This window comes from Bos mutus, chromosome 5, assembly GCF_027580195.1.
Source record: "Bos mutus isolate GX-2022 chromosome 5, NWIPB_WYAK_1.1, whole genome shotgun sequence".
NCBI classification, from domain to species: Eukaryota; Metazoa; Chordata; class Mammalia; order Artiodactyla; family Bovidae; genus Bos; species Bos mutus.
The window spans coordinates 113,173,612-113,191,299 of record NC_091621.1 but is presented as its reverse complement, the minus strand read 5'-3'; the positions used below and the strand labels follow the sequence as shown (position 1 = coordinate 113,191,299).

The 17,688-nt window shown below is 53.8% G+C and overlaps 1 protein-coding gene across 2 annotated transcripts in view; it reads left to right on the top strand.

The window, feature by feature from the left end:
* Positions 1-17,688, top strand: part of DDX11 (DEAD/H-box helicase 11) — a 32,736-nt gene that overhangs the window by 14,136 nt on the left and 912 nt on the right. The window contains exons 6-26 of one of the 2 annotated variants that reach the window (XM_070371736.1): positions 6,137-6,182; positions 6,966-7,073; positions 7,264-7,351; positions 7,736-7,950; positions 8,520-8,651; positions 9,656-9,702; positions 10,015-10,094; positions 10,918-10,962; positions 11,055-11,122; positions 11,565-11,603; positions 11,767-11,878; positions 11,975-12,106; positions 12,575-12,687; positions 14,930-15,002; positions 15,286-15,389; positions 15,959-16,108; positions 16,363-16,431; positions 16,510-16,610; positions 16,936-17,020; positions 17,249-17,327; positions 17,471-17,625. In XM_070371736.1, coding sequence (XP_070227837.1) covers positions 6,137-6,182; positions 6,966-7,073; positions 7,264-7,351; positions 7,736-7,950; positions 8,520-8,651; positions 9,656-9,702; positions 10,015-10,094; positions 10,918-10,962; positions 11,055-11,122; positions 11,565-11,603; positions 11,767-11,878; positions 11,975-12,106; positions 12,575-12,687; positions 14,930-15,002; positions 15,286-15,389; positions 15,959-16,108; positions 16,363-16,431; positions 16,510-16,610; positions 16,936-17,020; positions 17,249-17,327; positions 17,471-17,625 — 2,041 coding nt within the window. Of the gene's footprint in view, positions 1-6,136; positions 6,183-6,965; positions 7,074-7,263; positions 7,352-7,735; positions 7,951-8,498; positions 8,652-9,655; positions 9,703-10,014; positions 10,095-10,917; positions 10,963-11,054; positions 11,123-11,564; positions 11,604-11,766; positions 11,879-11,974; positions 12,107-12,574; positions 12,688-14,929; positions 15,003-15,285; positions 15,390-15,958; positions 16,109-16,362; positions 16,432-16,509; positions 16,611-16,935; positions 17,021-17,248; positions 17,328-17,470; positions 17,626-17,688 lie in introns of both variants that reach the window. The other variant, XM_005907220.3, reaches the window with a different exon arrangement.

Here is a 17,688-nt window from a genome sequence, read left to right as displayed (position 1 = left end):
ATCTGAGGTGATTGATATTTCTCCCTGCAGCCTTGATTCCAGCCTGTGCTTCATCCAGCCCTGCATGTCGCATGATGTACTCTGCATAGAAGTTAAATAAGCAGGGTGACAATATACAGCCTTGACATACCCCTTTCCCAGTTTAGAATCAGTCCCTTGTTCCATGTCCGGTTCTGACTGTTGCTTCCTGGCCTGCATGCAGCTTTCTCAGGAGGCAGGGAAGGTGGTCTGGTGTTCACATCTCTTGAAGAATTTTCCACAGTTTGTTGGATTCCACAGAGTCAAAAGCTTTAGTGTAGTCAGTGAAGCAGAAGTAGATGTTTTTCTGGAACTCTCTTGCTTTTCTGATGATCCAGTGGATATTGGCAGAGGCCTTTTCTAAATCCAGCTTGAACCTCTGGAAGATTCTCTGTCCATGTACTGTTGAAGCCTGGCTTGGAGAATTTTGAGCATTACTTTACTAGTGTGTGAGACGAGTGCAATTGTGCAGTAGTTTGAACATTTTTTGGCATTGCCTTTCTTTGGGATCGGAATGAAAACTGACTTTTTCCAGTCCTGTGGCCACTGCTGAGTTTTCCAAATTTGCTGGCATATTGAGTGCAGCACTTTCACAGCATCATCGTTTAGGATTTGAAATAGCTCAACTGGAATTCCAGCACTTCCACTAGCTTTCTTCATAGTGATGCTTCTTCAGGCCCACTTGACTTTCCCATTCCAGGATGTCTGGCTCTAGGTGAGTGATCATACCATCGTGGTTATCTGGGTCATTAAGATCTTTTTTGTATAGTTCTTCTGTGTATTCTTGCCATCTCTTCTTAATATCTTCTTCTTTGTTAGATCCGTACCATTTCTGTCCTTTATCGAGCCCATCTTTGCATGAAGTGTTCCCTTGGTGTCTCTAATTTTCTTGAAGAGATCTCTAGTCTTTCCATTCTGTTGTTTTCCTCTATTTCTTTGCACTGATCGCTGAGGAAGGCTTTCTTATCTCTCCTTGCTATTCTTTGGAACTCTGTATCAGATGGTTATATCTTTCTTTTTCTCCTTTGCCTTTCACTTTGCCTCAGCTATTTGTAAGGCCTCCTCAGACAACCATTTTGCCTTTTTGCATTTCTTTTTCTTGGGAATGGTTTTGATCACGGCCTCCTGTATAATGCTGTGAACCTCTGTCCATAGTTCTTCAGGCACTCTGTCTATCAGATCTAATCCCTTAAATCTATTTGTCACTTCTGTACAATCATAAGGGATATGTATAATGATAAGGGATTTGATCTTTTCATGTACTGTTGACTATTTGTATGTTGCTTTGGAATAATGTTCATTCAGTCCCCCTGCCCATTTAAAATATGGGTTTTTTTTTTTTTTTGCTATTGAATTGTAGGAGTTCCTAGTATATTTTAGAAATTAATCTCTTAATAGATGAATGGTTTTCAAATATTTTCTCCCATTCCATAGGTTTGCTTTTCACTTTGTTGATTTTTTTTTCTTTTGTCTGGAAACTTTTTAGTTTGAAGTAGTCCCTCTTGTTTATCTTTGCTTGTTGCTTATACTTCTCGTATATTCAGAAAAGTCATTGTCAACACCAATGTTAAGGAGCTTCTTCCCCGTGTTTTCTTCTAGGAGTTTTGTGGTTTCAGGGGTTACATCTTAAGTCTTTAATCAAGTTTGAGTTAATTTGTGAGTGGTATGTGATATGTGTCTAATTTCATTCTTGTTCTTGTGAATATCTAGTTTTCCCAGTACCGTTTGTTGAAGAGACTCTTTTCTCCATTGGGTATTCTTGGCTCCCTTTCACATTAGTTGACTGTATACACAAGGGTTGATTTCTGGGCTCTCAGTTCTGTTCTACTGGTCTGTGCATCTGCTTTTATGCCAGTTGTTGATTTTCAGTCATTAAGTCGTGTTCGAGTCTTTGCAACCTCATAGACTATAGCACTTGAGGCTCCTCTGTCCTCTGTCTCCCGGAGTTTGCTCAGATTCATGGCCATTGAGCCAGTGATGCTATCTAACCAACTCATCCTCTTCCACCTTCTCCTTTACTGAATCTGTTTATTAGTTCTAACAGTTTTTCGGTCACGTCTTCATGGTTTTCTACATATAAAATCATATCATCTGCAAACAGATGATTCACTTCTTTCTTTCCAAATTAGATGCCTTTTATTTCCTTTTCTTGCCTGATTGCTCTGGCTAGGACTTCCAGTACTGTGCTGAGCAGGAGGGGTGAGAGTGGGCCCCCTTGTGCCTGATCTTAGAGGAAAAGCCTTTACCACTGAGTGTGATGTGACCTGTGGGCTTGTCACAAATGGCCTTCATTGTGTTAAGGTAGGCTCCTTCTCTGCAGTTTCTTGAGAATTTCTATCATGAGAGAACATTGATTACTTTTTTAGAGCTATTAGCTTTTTTTTTTTTTTTTAAGAGAAATTTCATTGATTTATTTTTGGCTGTGCTGGGTCTTCATTTCAGACTCTTTTAGTTGACCATGATGGCTACTCCATTTCTTCTGAGGGATTCCTGCCCGCAGTAGTAGATATAATGGTCATCTGAGTTGCATTCACCCATTCCAGTCCATTTCAGTTTGCTGATTCCTAGAATGTTGACATTCACTCTTGCTATCTCTTGTTTGACCACTTCCAATTTGCCTTGATTCATGGACCTAACATTCCAGGTTCCTATGCAATATTGCTCTTTGCAGCATCCGACCTTGCTTCTATCACCAGTCACATCCACAGCTGGGTATTGTTTTTGCTTTGGCTCCATCCCTTCATTATTTCTGGAGTTATTTCTCCACTGATCTCCAGTAGCATATTGGGCACCTACTGACCTGGGAAGTTCCTCTTTCAGTATCCTATCATTTTGCCTTTTCATACTGTTCATGGGGTTCTCAAGGCAAGAATACTGAAGTGCCATTCCGTTCTCCAGTGGACCACATTCTGTCAGATCTCTCCACCATAGTTGTGAAAAGAAGAGAAGTGAAAAGCAAAGGAGAAAAGGAAAGATATAAACATCTGAATGCAGAGTTCCAAAGAATAGCAAGAAGAGATAAGAAAGCCTTCCTCAGCAATCAATGCAAAGAAATAGAGGAAAACAACAGAATGGGAAAGACTAGAGATCTCTTCAAGAAAATTAGAGATACCAAGGGAACACTTCATGCAAAGATGGGCTCGATAAAGGACAGAAATGGTATGGACCTAACAGAAGCAGAAGATATCAAGAAGAGGTGGCAAGAATACACAGAAGAACTGTACAAAAAAGATCTTCACGACCCAGATAATCACGATGGTGTGATCACTGACCTAGAGCCAGACATCCTGGAATGTGAAGTCAAGTGGGCCTTAGAAAGCATCACTATGAACAAAGCTAGTGGAGGTGATGGAATTCCAGTTGAGCTATTTCAAATCCTGAAAGATGATGCTGTGAAAGTGCTGCACTCAATATGCCAGCAAATTTGGAAAACTCAGCAGTGACCACAGGACTGGAAAAGGTCAGTTTTCATTCCAATCCCAAAGAAAGGCAATGCCAAAGAATGTTCAAACTACCACACAATTGCACTCGTCTCACACACTAGTAAAGTAATGCTCAAAATTCTCCAAGCCAGGCTTCAGCAATACGTGAACCATGAACTTCCAGAGGTTCAAGCTGGTTTTAGAAAAGGCAGAGGAGCCAGAGATCAAATTGCCAACATCTGCTGGATCATGGAAAAAGCAAGAGAGTTCCAGAAAAACATCTATTTCTGCTTTATTGACTATGCCAAAGCCTTTGACTGTGTGGATCACAAAATTGTGGGAAATTCTGTAAGAGATGGGAATATCAGACCACCTGACCTGCCTCTTGAGAAATTTGTATGCAGGTCAGGAAGCAACAGTTAGAACTGGACATGTAACAACAGACTAGTTCCAAATAGGAAAAGGAGTACGTCAAGGCTGTATATCGTCACCCTGCTTATTTAACTTCTATGCAGAGTACATCATGAGAAACGCTGGACTGGAAGAAACACAAGCTGGAATCAAGATTGCCGGGAGAAATATCAATAACCTCAGATATGCAGATGATACCAGCCTTATGGCAGAAAGTGAAGAGGAACTAAAAAGCCTCTTGATGAAAGTGAAAGTGGAGAGTGAAAAAGTTGGCTTAAAGCTCAACATTTAGAAAACAAAGATCATGGCATCCGGTCCCATCACTTCATGGGAAACAGATGGGGAAACAGTGTCAGAATTTATTTTTCTGGGCTCCAAAATCACTGCAGATGGTGACTACAGTCATGAAATTAAAAGACGCTTACTCCTTGGAAGGAAAGTTATGACCAACCTAGATAGCATATTGAAAAGCAGAGACATTACTTTGCCAACAAAGGTTCGTCTAGTCAAGGCTATGGTCATGTATGGACGTGAGAGTTGGACTGTGAAGAAGGCTGAGCACCGAAGAATTGATTCATTTGAACTGTGGTGTTGGAGAAGACTCTTGAGAGTCCCTTGGACTTCAAGGAGATCCAACCAGTCCATTCTGAAGGAGATCAGCCCTGGGATTTCTTTGGAAGGAATGATGCTGAAGCTGAAACTCCAGTACTTTGGCCATCTCATGCGAAGAGTTGACTCATTGGATAAGACTCTGATGCTGGAGGGATTGGGGTCAGGAGGAGAAGGGCACGACAGAGGATCTGGATGGCATCACTGACTCGATAGACGTGAGTCTGGGTGAACTCCAGGAATTGGTGATGGACAGGAAGGCCTGGTGTGCTGTGATTCATGGGGTTGCAAAGAGTTGGACACGACTGAGCGACTGAACTGAACTGAACTGGGTCTTCATTGCTGTGTGGGCCTTTCTCTAGTTGCAGCAAGCGGGGGCTACTCTCTGGTTGCAGTGCTTGGGCTTCTCATTGCCGTGGCTTCTCTCTTTGCAGAGCACGGGCTCTAGGGTGTGTGGGCTTCAGTAGTTGCAGCTCCTGGGCTCTAGAGCACAGGCTTTGCAGTAGTGGTGCACGGGCTTGGTTGTTCCGCGGCCTGTGGGGTCTTCCCAGATCAGGAATCAAACCCGTGTCTCCTGCATTGGCAGGTGGATTCTTTACCACTGAGCTGCCAGGGAAGCCCCAGATGTTGACTCTTGTCAAATGCTTTTCTTACACCTATTGTGATGATCATATAATTTTTTTTATCTTTCATTCCACTAAGTGATTTATGACATTTATTGATTTACTTATATTGACACATCCTTGCATCCGAGGGATAAATCCTACTTGATCATGAAGTATGATGCATTAACATGCTGGTTTGCTGATGTTTTTATTGAGGATTTCTGTGTCTGTAGTCAGTGGGGATCTTGGCCAGCAATTCTCTTTTCCTCTGTGTCATTATCGACTTTGGTATCAGAGTGACACTGGCCTCATGAAATAAATGAGTTCGGGACTGATCCCTCCTCTTCGGTTTTTTGGAAGCGTTTGAGAATGATTGGCATTACTTCTTTGTTTGGTAGAATTGACCAGTGAAGCCACCTGGCCCTGGGGCTTTTCTGTATTGGTAATCAAAGGCCTGCCCTGAGCCACAGGTTTCAGCACCTGGACAAGAACTGACACTTGTGACCCCACCCAGGGCTAAGGTGCCAGGCTGCTCTCCACACCCCATCCTGCTCTGGGGAGACAGGAGCAGCTAGTGCCCCACAGCCCTTCCTACCCATCCCTGGATTGCTGGCCTGCTCTCCTGCTCCTTGCCTGGAGGCCCCTGGGGGACATGGTAAAGAACTCGAGTGCACTTTGTCAATATTCAAGCAGAAAGTGCACCTCAGGGTCCAGCCAGGCCCCTGATCCTGCAGCTTAGCCTCTGTGGCTTCGATGCCCTGCGTCCTGAGATGCCAGCCTCTGAGGACACGCCCCCCTGGTTCTGACCCACAGGATGTGCTTTGCCCCCTCCCACATCCAGCCCCTCATGGGGGTTATGCCAACTTTGTCCTGGGTGGCCTGTGGTTTAAATCCCAGAGTTGTCCGAACAGCCCTTCACGGACCAGGAGGCTGGCCCTGTTGATAACTCCTCTCTGAGAGCCTCGGGCAGTGCACACTAATGCCTTTTAAAAACGTTGAATTTCTGGGTGGATAAAAACAAAAACTGAAGTCTGAGAAGACTTTTTCCGTGTATGTGTGTTTTCCTCTCAGAGTGGACGTGGATGAGGATGACCTGGATGAAGAACACGTAACGAAGGTGAGACACAGGGTCCTGGGTCCCAGGTGAGCCACCCAGGTCTGCGGATGAGGCAGGAGCCTCGTCTGCATGTCTCCAACCCCCAAGTTTCCGGGTACTCACTGGGCAGGGCCCCTGGGAGATGCCTGCGTCCCAGGGTGTCGAAGGGCAGCCTCTGGGCCAAGGGCCCAGGTCTCCATGGGGGTGGGGGGAGGGTGGCGAGTGCTCTGCCCCCTGTCTCCAGGGGGTGGTGGGTGGTGGCAGGCCCCTGTCCTTGGTCTGAGTGTGCATTTGCCTGGGGGCTGGGAGCCCTGTATGGTTCTCACGGTGCTCCAGCTTTCTGCACTGAAGACTTTTGGTTTTCTCTATTGACATTAGATATCCCCCCCTCTCCTTTTCCTCTCCTGGTTCTCAGAGGGGCTCAGAGAGAACTGAGCTCAGCCTCCTCCTGCTTTATCCCACCCAGCCCCCAGCCCCTGAGCCCTGAGAAGTGTGTGTGGACCCTCACCCCCACCCCCCCCTCTGACTCTCAGAGTCCTTCTGGTGTCTGAGTTACCACTGAGGGGACACTCCCTCTCCTGACATGACCTAGCCCTGCAATGCACCCGAGGCAGAAGCCGGACGTGACCCAGGGGCAGGGGTCACCTGGGGTCTGCTGGCGGTGGGGGGATGGGGGGTGGTCGCCTTCTTTAGGTCTGAGTCCTGGCTGCCCTCCCCGTTCTCTTGGCCTCTTCGGCCCCGGCCGTCCTCCCTGTGTGGAGTGTTTGGAGTGACGGTCTCCCCCGACGCCCCCTCCCCGGGCAGATTTACTACTGCAGCCGGACGCACTCCCAGCTGGCCCAGTTCGTGCATGAGGTACAGAAGAGCCCCTTTGGCCAGGACACCCGGCTGGTCTCCCTGGGCTCTCGGCAGGTGAGAGCCTGGTGCCATCCCACTGGTTTCCATCCCAGAAGGCAAAGACCACCATGGGGCCGAGGCGGGCCTCAGGGCAGGACGGGCCGTGCTGGCCCCTGGAAGGAAGTGGGAGGGCGGGCAGGCCTCGGGGCTCCCTCTGTGTCGCTCAGGCAGCCCCGTTTCTCTTGCCCTCTCCTCGGTCTTACAGAACCTGTGTGTCAATGGGGACGTGCGGAAGCTGGGTTCAGTGCAGCTGATCAATGACCGCTGTGTGGAGATGCAGAGAAGCAAGCATGGTAGCTGCCGACGCCCCAGGCCTCTGGGACCCTCATGCAGCCCAAGGCGGTGCTGGGAATGGAGAGGGGAGTGGCTCCAGGGATGCGGGAAACGGTGGGAGTGAGGGCAAGGCAGACCCGCCTTCGTTCCTAAAGAGCCTCACGTGGGGAAAAGGGGCCTGTCTGCCTTTTAGTCCAGATCTAGCCCAAAACCCTGGCTGAGAGATGGTTTTGTAGGCCTTTTCTAGAAAGACAGTAAAATGCCGGGATGTTTCAATGAGACCATAAGCAGCAGTTCTGGAAGGTCCATAGGCTCCGCCCCGTGGGAACGGGTCTGGATGGTACAGAACCATTCCTGGCCCTGGGACAGCTGTGGCTTTCTGCCTGTGCCCCTGTGCCCCTCAGAGAGGAAGAGCATCACTGAGGAAGAGGAGCCCACGAGGAGGAGGCGGAGGCAGGAGCCGAGGGCTACCTGCCCCTTCTACAGCTACGAGCGGCTGCAGCTCCTCCGAGACGAGGTCCTGGCGGGGGTGAAGGACGTTGAGCAGTTGGTGGCCCTGGGCGAGGAGGCTCAGGCCTGTCCCTACTACGGGGGCCGGTTCGCCATTCCCGCAGCCCAGGTGAAGACCAGGGGTTGGGCAGTGGTGGTTTTATGTGAGATAGTGTATCGAGCCCATTTTGCAGATAAGGAAACTGAGGTTGACTTTCCCAGAGTTGCACGGCTCCAGGACCAGAACCCAGGGCTGCCTTGGGGGCACAGAAGGGGCTCTGCAGCCGGGGTCCCAGCCTCCTCCCCCAGGTCCCTCCCCACTTCCAGGGGCACAGAAGGGGCTCTGCAGCCGGGGTCCCAGCCTCCTCCCCCAGGTCCCTCCCCACTTCCAGGGGCACAGAAGGGCCTCTGCAGCTGGGGTCCTAGCCCCCCCACTCCACAACTGCCAGTGGTCCACTGGGCTCCAGCTTTATCTGTTTCCTATTTGGTCCACACAAGGCTTTCTAGGCAGGGTTTCGTGTTCAGTTCACAGTGTGCTGCTCTAGCTTTCTCCCTTCTGTGTCCCCACATATGTTCTGGGCGGGAAGTGGAACCATGCACATGGCTGCAAGGGGGCTGGGCCAACGCCCCTGGGGAGGAAGGGGGTCCCACCCCCTCAGTTCCTCTCTCCCCCTCCAGCTGGTGGTACTCCCCTATCAGATGCTGCTGCACGCACCCACCCGCCAGGCAGCGGGAATCCGGCTGCAGGGCCAGGTGGTGGTCATCGACGAGGCCCACAACCTCATCGACACCATCACCAACATCCACAGCGTGGAGGTCAGAGGTTCCCAGGTGGGTGGGCCTCCGTCTTCCCGGGCCAGGGCCTGCCTGGGGTTGAGGGGCAGGGCGTGTGCTGAGCTGAGACTGGGACCCCCCAGCAGGATTTAGGACTGGGCCCAGCCCGGCGGTGGGCACTCTGCGTGGTCCTCCCTGGCCTGTGACCCGAGGCCTCCAGGTCAGAGTGGCAGCGTGTGAGAAGCGGGTCCTCACGTGGCTGGATGTTACTGTTGACACTGCCGTGAGGGATGCTAGAGATGGTTGACAGCCGCTGTTTATTGCTTGTTATGTGCCTTGCACCTCGTTGGCGGGGCTCCCTGACTCTGCATCGGGCTGGTCCTGTTAACTCCGAGAGCTGGGAGTCTGAGGGAGGTTAAGCGCTGTCCCTGAGGGTTTCCGTGGTGGCTCAGACAGTAAAGAATCTGCCTGCAACATGGGAGACCTGGGTTTGATCCCTGGGTCAGAAAGATCCCCTGGAGAAGGGAATAGGTAGGTACCTACCCCAATATTCTTGTCTGGAGAATCCCCATGGACAGAGGAGCCTGGTGGGCTACAACCTATGGGGGTCGCAGAGAGTTGGACACGACTGAGCGACTTTGACTTTGAGGTCAGTGGGTTTGACCACTGGCTCCTGATCCTTAAGCCCATATGATGCTCCCCTTGACAGACCTGGGCCAGGCTGTGAGGGTTGCCCTGAACCGTCTCTCTCAGCAGACAGCGTGTCCTTCCCGTCCCAGGAAACACTAGCAGAGATGTTCTTTACGTGCGATTATTGCCGTCTGGCCTTTTCCTGACCCTCACTGGATGCCCCAGCAGCAGTCTGCCTCCCCCGTCTCTCGGCCCCACCAGCCGAAGGGCCTTGAAAACCCACACGTTGGTCTGCCCCAGCTCCCCCTTCATTTCAACTGCCCCGAGTGTCCTGAGCTGGCATACTCAGGCGTCAAGGGGTCACTGGCACCGCCCAGGGCGGCTCGCCCAGGTCTGCTCTGCCCTCTCACCTGCGCTGTCTTCTCCCCCAGCTCTGCCAGGCCCACAGCCAGCTGCTCCAGTACACGGAACGATACGGGTGAGATGCTGCCTCCTAGGCGGGTGCGAAGGCCCCGCTCAGCCCTGGTGCCCCAAAGCCTACCTGCGAGAGTAGGCATCGTGGGGTGTCTCTGGCCTGGGCTCAGAGCGGTGGACCTTCACCTCCTGGTTCGTTGGGTTTGCATCCCACTAGGCCGTGGAGGCCTTGGGCCCCGGCCAGCCTGTCTTCTGGGAGACCTGGCTGCGGCTTATGCCCCAGTTGGGAAGGCAGCAGGCAGGAAGGCCTCAACTCGGGACCAGGAGGGGAGTTGGGATCCCCTCCACTGATGTGCTCAGGCTTCCCCCCTTCCAGGAAGCGCCTGAAGGCCAAGAACCTGATGTACATCAAGCAGCTCCTGTATCTTCTGGAGAAGTTCGTGGCTGTGCTGGGCGGTGAGCGGCCTCCCCGTCCCCTCAAGCCTGGTGGAGCCTGGACCCCAGATGCCAGTCAGCACCCCCAGGGTTCCCGTCGCAGGCATCGTCTCAGCCATTGGTTTAGGAATCCTCATCTGTCCCCACTTAGATCTTTTTAGAACCTGGATGTGTATGCTCCTGTCCCGAGTCCTTTTTACTTGGCCAGGCCCTTTCCTCGGGTGGCAGCACCCATCACGTGTTGTGCTATAAACGTGTGTGTGACCCTGTTGGTGCTGGGACTCAGGCCTCGGTGCTCCCACAAGGAGGGTGGCATAGGCGTGCTCACCCTCAGGGCAGTAACTGAAGCCCGGAGCAGGGGCATGGCCGGCCGCTGGTACATGAGCCCAGTGAGAGGGACTGGAGTCCCTGGCTCCTGGCCCCACGCTCCTTTGTCTTACTCTGTGCACCAGCATCCCTTTACTAAGTCCCTTTACCCATAGAAGCTGAAGTGCAGAAGGGCAGGGGAGTTTCCAGGGTATCTCTCAGCTCGGCACTCTTCACTCAGTCTCTGCCCTGCAACCTGGGGGTCTCCTGCTCACGCCTATAGGAATGGGGGTGGGGGGGGGTCCCTGTCCTTGCCTTGCAAAGGGTGACATCGCCAGGCTCGAGCTGTACATGCAACACGTGGGTCAGACCTCTGGGCCCCTGGGACATCCTGCCCCCCTCCAATGGGTCCTTTGGGTGCTATAAAGGGCAGAAGACCCCTTCAGACAGCAACGTTCTTGCTCGATAACTACAGACCAGAGGGAGAAGATGGGGGCCAGGCCCACTGTCCTGACCTGTTTGATTCTCTTTTTTTTAGGGAACATTAAGCAAAATCCCAACACACAGAGCCTCTCGCAGGCAGGTAAGAGCGGGAGGCAGCTGTTGGTGAGCTTCCCTCCGGGATGCAGGCCTTGGTCCCCGGGGGGGACGTCTGGCCCACATGTTTGTTCTCAGGGACAGAGCTGAAGACCATCAACGACTTCCTCTTCCAGAGCAAGATCGACAACATCAACCTGTTCAAGGTAGGTAATCAAAGGTACCCGCTTTGGGGGTAGGCACCCCCAGGCTCCTTTATTACTCCCCACCTGTGGGCAGGACTCTGCATCAAGACCGTGGAAGGAATCAAAAGTGAGTTCCTTCCGTCCTTGAGCATCTCAGAGGTCTGAGGGTCAATGGGATAACTTAACACACAGCTCGTGTCAGGAGAGGGGTCGTCAGCTTGGGGTGAAGGGTCACTGTGATGACAGCCGCACTTTTCTCTGTGATAAGCTGGTGCTTCCAGGTCCCCCCTTTCTCCTCTCTGCAGTGATGGGGGCAGTGGCAGAGGAGAGGCCCCAGGCAGGAGGCTGACGTGGCCACAGGAGGCTTCAGGCACTGGGGGTGGTGGGCCCACTCCCAGGCGTGTGGAAGGTCTCTCTCCAGCTGTGTCCATTTTCACAGCCCTCTGGCCGTGTGTTTTTGCAGGTGCGGCGTTACTGTGAGAAGAGCAAGATCAGCAGAAAGGTACCCGACCCTCTGCTCAGCCCGAGGCTGCCCCGTGTGCCCCTCCCTCCTGCCCTGCAGAAGCACCAGGGCACCTGTCCCCGTGTTCACTGGGGGCAGCTTGTGGGCAGGCAGGGAGGCCCATCCGTCTCCCCTCACGGCGGCTGCTCTCACCCCATCCCAGCTCCTTGGCTTCACAGAGAGATACGGGGCAGTCCTGGTGCCCTCCATGGAGCAGCCCAAACTGTCTGGCTTCCAGGACTTCCTGCAGAGCCTGCAGCCTGGGGTGATGGCGGGTGAGTGGGGACGGGCAGCCTGGGCTGCGGCCTTCCTCACATGCGTGGTCTCTGTCCCGTCTGGAGTCGCTGACCCTCTTCTTCTGCTCCATGCAGCCCCTGCCGCCCCCGTGGAGGTTGGGGAGGACCGGTCTCCGCGGCCTGCTTCCCCGCTGATGCATGTTGAAGGCTTCCTCGAGGCTCTCACCACTGCCAACCAGGATGGCCGGGTCATCCTGAGCCGCCAAGGTAACTGGGAGGAGCCGGGCTTCTTCACCTCCAGTTGGTGTTCATATCTCGCTGGGTTAGGACAGGGAAACGGCCGCCTGTGACCCGTGCCGGCAGTCGAGGGGGCGAGGAGGAGGACGCAGACGTGCTGGGCTGCTGGCCGGCCTCGGCGAGGTTACCTGAGAAGCCGCGCGGCCCGGTGTGAAGGTCAGGGGGGCTGCGTTGGAGTCGTGGCCCCATCATCTACAAGCTGCGTAACTGGGACCAGTTTCTCCCCGAACCTCAGTCCCTCGTGTGGGAAGGGAGACGATTGTGCGTCTCCCTCGTGGTCGTCCTGGGGACGAAATGGGTCTCATTTAAAGAGAAAGCGGCATCTGTGTGGCTCCTGCGTGGACCCGACTGGACACCATCTTTGTCTCAGACAGACGGAGGTTTTGGTTGGCGTGCACCCACCCACCCTTCTCCACGTGGCTGTCTTTTTGTCTGCAGGCAGCCTCAGCCAGAGTAGCCTCAAGTTCCTGCTCCTGAACCCAGCCGTGCACTTCGCCCAGGTGGTGAAGGAATCCCGGGCGGTGGTCATTGCGGGGGGCACGATGCAGCCGGTAAGGACACGGCCCAGCCTCGCACCTGGATATTGGGAGGGGAAGGGTCCCTGGCCCATAGGGCCGGGGGTGGAAGGGTAGGAGGGTGGGGTGGGCGTGCAGCTTGAGCCGGCCAAGCAGCGTCCACCAGGTGGCGTTGCTGTTCTGTCTCTAGGCCAGTGTCTGGGGTCAGGCAGACCGGATGTTTCTGCAGCCTCTTCTCCAGAGAAAGCCATCCTGGAGCTTCAGACCCAGGATGCAGTGGCTGTCCTTTGTTGTACCCACCCTACATACAACTCTCTTTCTCTCTTATAAACTCAAGTTTTAATATACACATTTTAGGGGAGTCTAATGGGAAATCAGTAATAGGTGGTAATCCCACCAGGAAAAGACTGATTTTGGTGTACGTCATTACTACAGAATTTGAACGTGTAATTGTCACAGACATACAGACACATTTTGAGAACAAAAGTGGTGTCTCCACACTCTGCTATTGTCATTTGCTTTTTTCACTCAGCAGCAAAACGTCTTAGGCGCTTTTCCTTGTCGGCAGATTGGCATTTATCCTGCCCAACTCTGGCTGCGCTGTATTCCGTTACGTGACTGTGTTGTTATATATGACTGCTCTTCAGCGGACAGACTTAGGACTTGGTTTTCAGAAGCTGCGAATCCACAGTGATGTTTCTGTATCAAAGCCAGTCATTTTACTTGACTTTACACAATGCCTGTTAAGCTGCAGTTTGGTTTCTTACAGCACATTAACATCATTCTTTGCTCTGTCCCACAAGGTACTTAGAACGGTTGTAAAATTATACCAACACTCAAACAAACTGTGGATTGAATTCGTTTACCTGCGTTTATTCTTTGCCCTTGAAGCTCCCCACCAAGGCAGTGTGGTCACTAGGCGTGCAAAGCCACTTGGGAGCCAGCTCTGCTCTGTGCAGTTGTGCTTTGAGTTTGACAGGTAGCCAGGCTTTCTTGGTTTGTTTTCAGTTTCACAGTTTGCCTTTTTTACTTTCCTGTGTTCTAAGAGATGTCCGCATCCGCATGGTTCAGAAGTCAGAGCTGTAACAACACATACTCAGTCTCACTACTGTTCTCTCCAAACTTCTGTTCCCTGTTCCCACAAGTAATCCTTTAATTAGCTTCTGATCTGTCTCCCCAGTGTTTCATTGTGTGTGTGTGTGTGGTGTGTATGGGTATCACTCCTCAGCCTTTTGACCAACATGAATTATATTATGGGGCCTTCCCTGGTGGTTCACTGGTAAAGAGCCTGCCTGCCAATGCAGGACATGGAAGAGACGCAGGTTCGATCCCTGGGTCGGGAAGATCCCCTGGGGAAGGGCATGGCAGCCCACTCCAGTCTTCTTGCCTGGAGAATCCCATGGACAGAGGAGCCTGGCGGGCTACAGTCCATAGTTCACAGAGTTGGGCATGACTGAGCAGCTTAGCACAGCACAACAACTATATGTATATTTTTTTTTTTTTGTAAAAATGAGCAGATACTTTCCCTTGTGCTTTCCTACTTGCATCAGCGGCAGCACGTGCAGCCCTGACTTCCCCGGCACGCCCACCCTCGTGCACGGGCTGGTCTGCATCCTTCCCGGGGCTGCACGTCCTCTGCTGGGTGGAGGCAGGGTCGCTCCTTCAGCCAGACTCTCTCTCGAAGTACAGATTACAAACAACCTCACGGGAATAATCCCCGTGCGTATGTTTGGTTTGTGGAGCTGTGCTTCCGGGGAGATGCCCAGATACGGGATTATGGGTTAAAAAGTAAAAATTGTCTGATTTGTTAAGTGCTGTCAAAGTCCCCTCCCCAGGAGTTGTTCTGCTCCGTATCCCACCAGCAGCCTAAAAGAATACCTGTTTCTCCAGAGAGTACTCAAATTTGGGGAATTTGCCAGTTTGATAGGTGAAAAAACCTGGACCTCTTTAAAAAATACAAATGTGTGTGTCTTCTCACTACAGATTCTTACTCAGTAGTTTGGGCTGGGCTTGACCATGTATATATATATATATTTTCCAAATAGTGATTCTGTTGCACAGCCAGGGCTGAGACCCACTCTGCGAGGTTGCTGAATTTCCCCCGTTGTTCCCTCAGGTGGTTGGAATGAGGCCGCCACCGGCTATCATTAGTTTTGTCTTTTCTTTCAGCGAATCTGTTACCAGGCTTTCCCTTGACCTCTCCCTCCTGTTCTTATGCACTTGCCCCCTCCCGGCCCAGCCCTCTGGGAGGTGACGGTGTTGGCCTTGTGGTCTGCAGGTGTCCGACTTCCGGGAGCAGCTGCTGGCCGGTGCCGGAGTGGAAGCGGAGCGAGTGGTGGAGTTCTCCTGTGGTGAGGACCCAGGCCCGGGGCGGTGGCAGGGGGCCCTTGTCACAGTCCAGCCGTGTGTTGTGACCAGCCAGGGGCTAAAGCCATGGCGGTAGGGCTGGGGGAAGGGGAGAGCTTCTGGCCCTGAGTCCCTCTGTCTGCACGCGGAGGCCTGGGCGTCCCAAGTTGGTTCTCCGTGGGAGTGGGGCAGAGGGCGGGTGCTGGAAGTTGCTGGTCTGGGTCTGGGAGACAGGGCTGGGGGTGGGGGGCGTTCTCCATGGACTTAGCCTCACTGGGTCTCGCCCAGGTCACGTGATCCCTCCAGATCACATCCTGCCCCTCATCATCTGCAGCGGGCCCTCCAACCAGATGCTGGACTTCACGTATCAGAAGAGGGGGCTGCCTCAGATGGTCAGTCCAGCCAGCGTGCCTGCCGGTGGCCTTCATGGGGCTGGAAGATGGATTTAGGGCTGGGCACTCTGGCCAGTCCCGGGTATTCAGGCTCCGGGTCTCCCATCTCAGGTGGCACAGGCTGAGCTGTGTCTGTGTGGATGTCCACCAGGGAGGGACTGAGCCGCCCCACCCTCACCCTTTAGCAGAGTGTACGAGCAAGCTGCTTACTACCTTGGTTCTCTTGCCATGTGGCTCTGTGGGTGCCACCTGGGCAGACATGGGAGTCCTGGTCACAGCTCTAGGGGCTCACCTGGGCGGGTGTGGGGGTGCCAGGCATAGCTTTAGGGTCCTGGCTGGGCAGGGATGGGGGTGCTGGGCACAGCTCTAGGGGCCCGTCTGCAGTTTTCTGTGCCCGATTTGTCACAGAACCATCAGCTGGGCCTGTGGTAGGGAGGGTGGCACACGACCCACTGAGGTGGTGCCGCCTGGCTGCACCCAGTAGCCGATCGCAGCCACCCTGGCCTTGGTCCGTGGGTTTGAGCCTTCCGGGAGGGGCTGCAGGATTGGCTCTCGTCTTCCCTCCCTAGATGGACGAGACGGGCCGCATTCTCTGTAACCTGTGCAATGTGGTGCCAGGAGGGGTGGTCTGCTTCTTCCCCTCCTACGAGTACCAACACCAGGTCTGCGCCCACTGGGAGAAGAGCGGCCTGCTGGCCCGCCTGACCATCAGGAAAAAGGTGAGTGATCAGCACTCAACCACCTGAGAGGATGGTGGCACTCAGAGTTCCTCCTGGGGTTTCTCATGTGCGGGGCCTTCCTTTAGTGTCTCATGCCTACTTCCAGTCCTGATACCAGGCCATGGCGGGGGGGGTCCCTTCAGGACCCCGGCTCTGTGGGCTTTTCCAGTCCCCACAAAACTTTAAGGCTAAGAGTGACCCAACACCCAGGCAATCTGTGACCCTTTTCTGGGAGGTGTTCTGTTTACCTTCAGATATTTCAGGAGCCCAGGAAAGCAAACAGGGTGGAGCAGGTGCTGCTGGAGTACTCCAGGTGCATCAAGGTGAGGCTGCGGGTCCCCAGGGCCCTGAAGGGGGCGCCCACAGTCTGGCGCTACAGCTCTGGGCTGGTGTTCCCGCAGCACTGCGGCCAGGCCCGGGGCACGGAGACGGGTGCCCTGCTGCTCTCCGTGGTTGGGGGGAAGATGAGTGAAGGCATCAACTTCTCTGATGACCTCGGGCGGTAAGCAGTGGCTTCTCACCCCTCGGGCTCTGACTCTGCACCTGGGCTGACGGCTCACGTCCACAACCGCGAGGGGCCTGGACTCACCAACTCTGGATTGGGCCCTTTGGGGCCAGCTGGAAAACCAGGCTGCCCTCAGTGGATCAGGACTTGGTTCCCTGGTCTAGACTGGATGTCTGGGCTGACGAGAGAACTTGCTCCAGGTGGCAGGGATGAGGGGAAGGAGAAGCCAAAGGAAGCTGGTGACGGTGGGTGAGGACAGGCCCCTCGTCCTGGGCCTTGGGAACCGCCCACATGCCCCAGCTCATGTGTGCCTCCACCCTAGGTGTGTGGTCATGGTGGGCATGCCCTACCCCAACATCATGTCTCCAGAGCTGCAGGAGAAGATGGCTTACCTGGACCAGACACTTGTGAGTACCCCCGTGCCTCCCACAGCCGCAACTACCCCTCGACGTGTGTGCCTGTTTGCCCCAGAGGGACGGACGTGCTTCCGTACTTCTGGGTGTCTTCGTGCCGTCACCTGTTGTATTGGCTGCTGGTGCCCATGAGGCCCACTGGTCTCGCCCCAGAGCCTCGGTCAGTCATGACCTCGAGGGAGGCAGACATCAACCCTGATGGGTCCTCTCTGCCCTTCGCAGCCCAGAGGTCCAGGCCAGGCCCGCCCTGGGAAGGTGCTGGTGGAGAACCTGTGCATGAAGGCTGTCAACCAGTCCATAGGTGAGCCTGGGGTGGTGCTGCTGGCAGGAGGGGTGGCTGCGGGCTGAGGTGACAGGAAGGAGCAGTTTCACCTGCGTCTCTCCGGCCTGAGCACTGAGCAAGGGGAGGGGCACAGTAGGAAGACCCGTCCCCGTTCTGTCCAGGCAGGGCCATCAGGCACCAGAAGGACTTTGCCAGCATAGTGCTCCTGGACCAACGGTACGCCTCCCCAGCCATCCAGGCCAAGCTGCCGGCCTGGATCCGGGACCGCGTGGAGGTCAAAGCCACCTTTGGCCCTGCCTTTGCTGCTCTGCGGAAGGTCAGTCCTGCCCTTCTCCTGTCTCCCTGAGACTCTCCCGCCCCTGCCCCAGTCTGGTGTCAT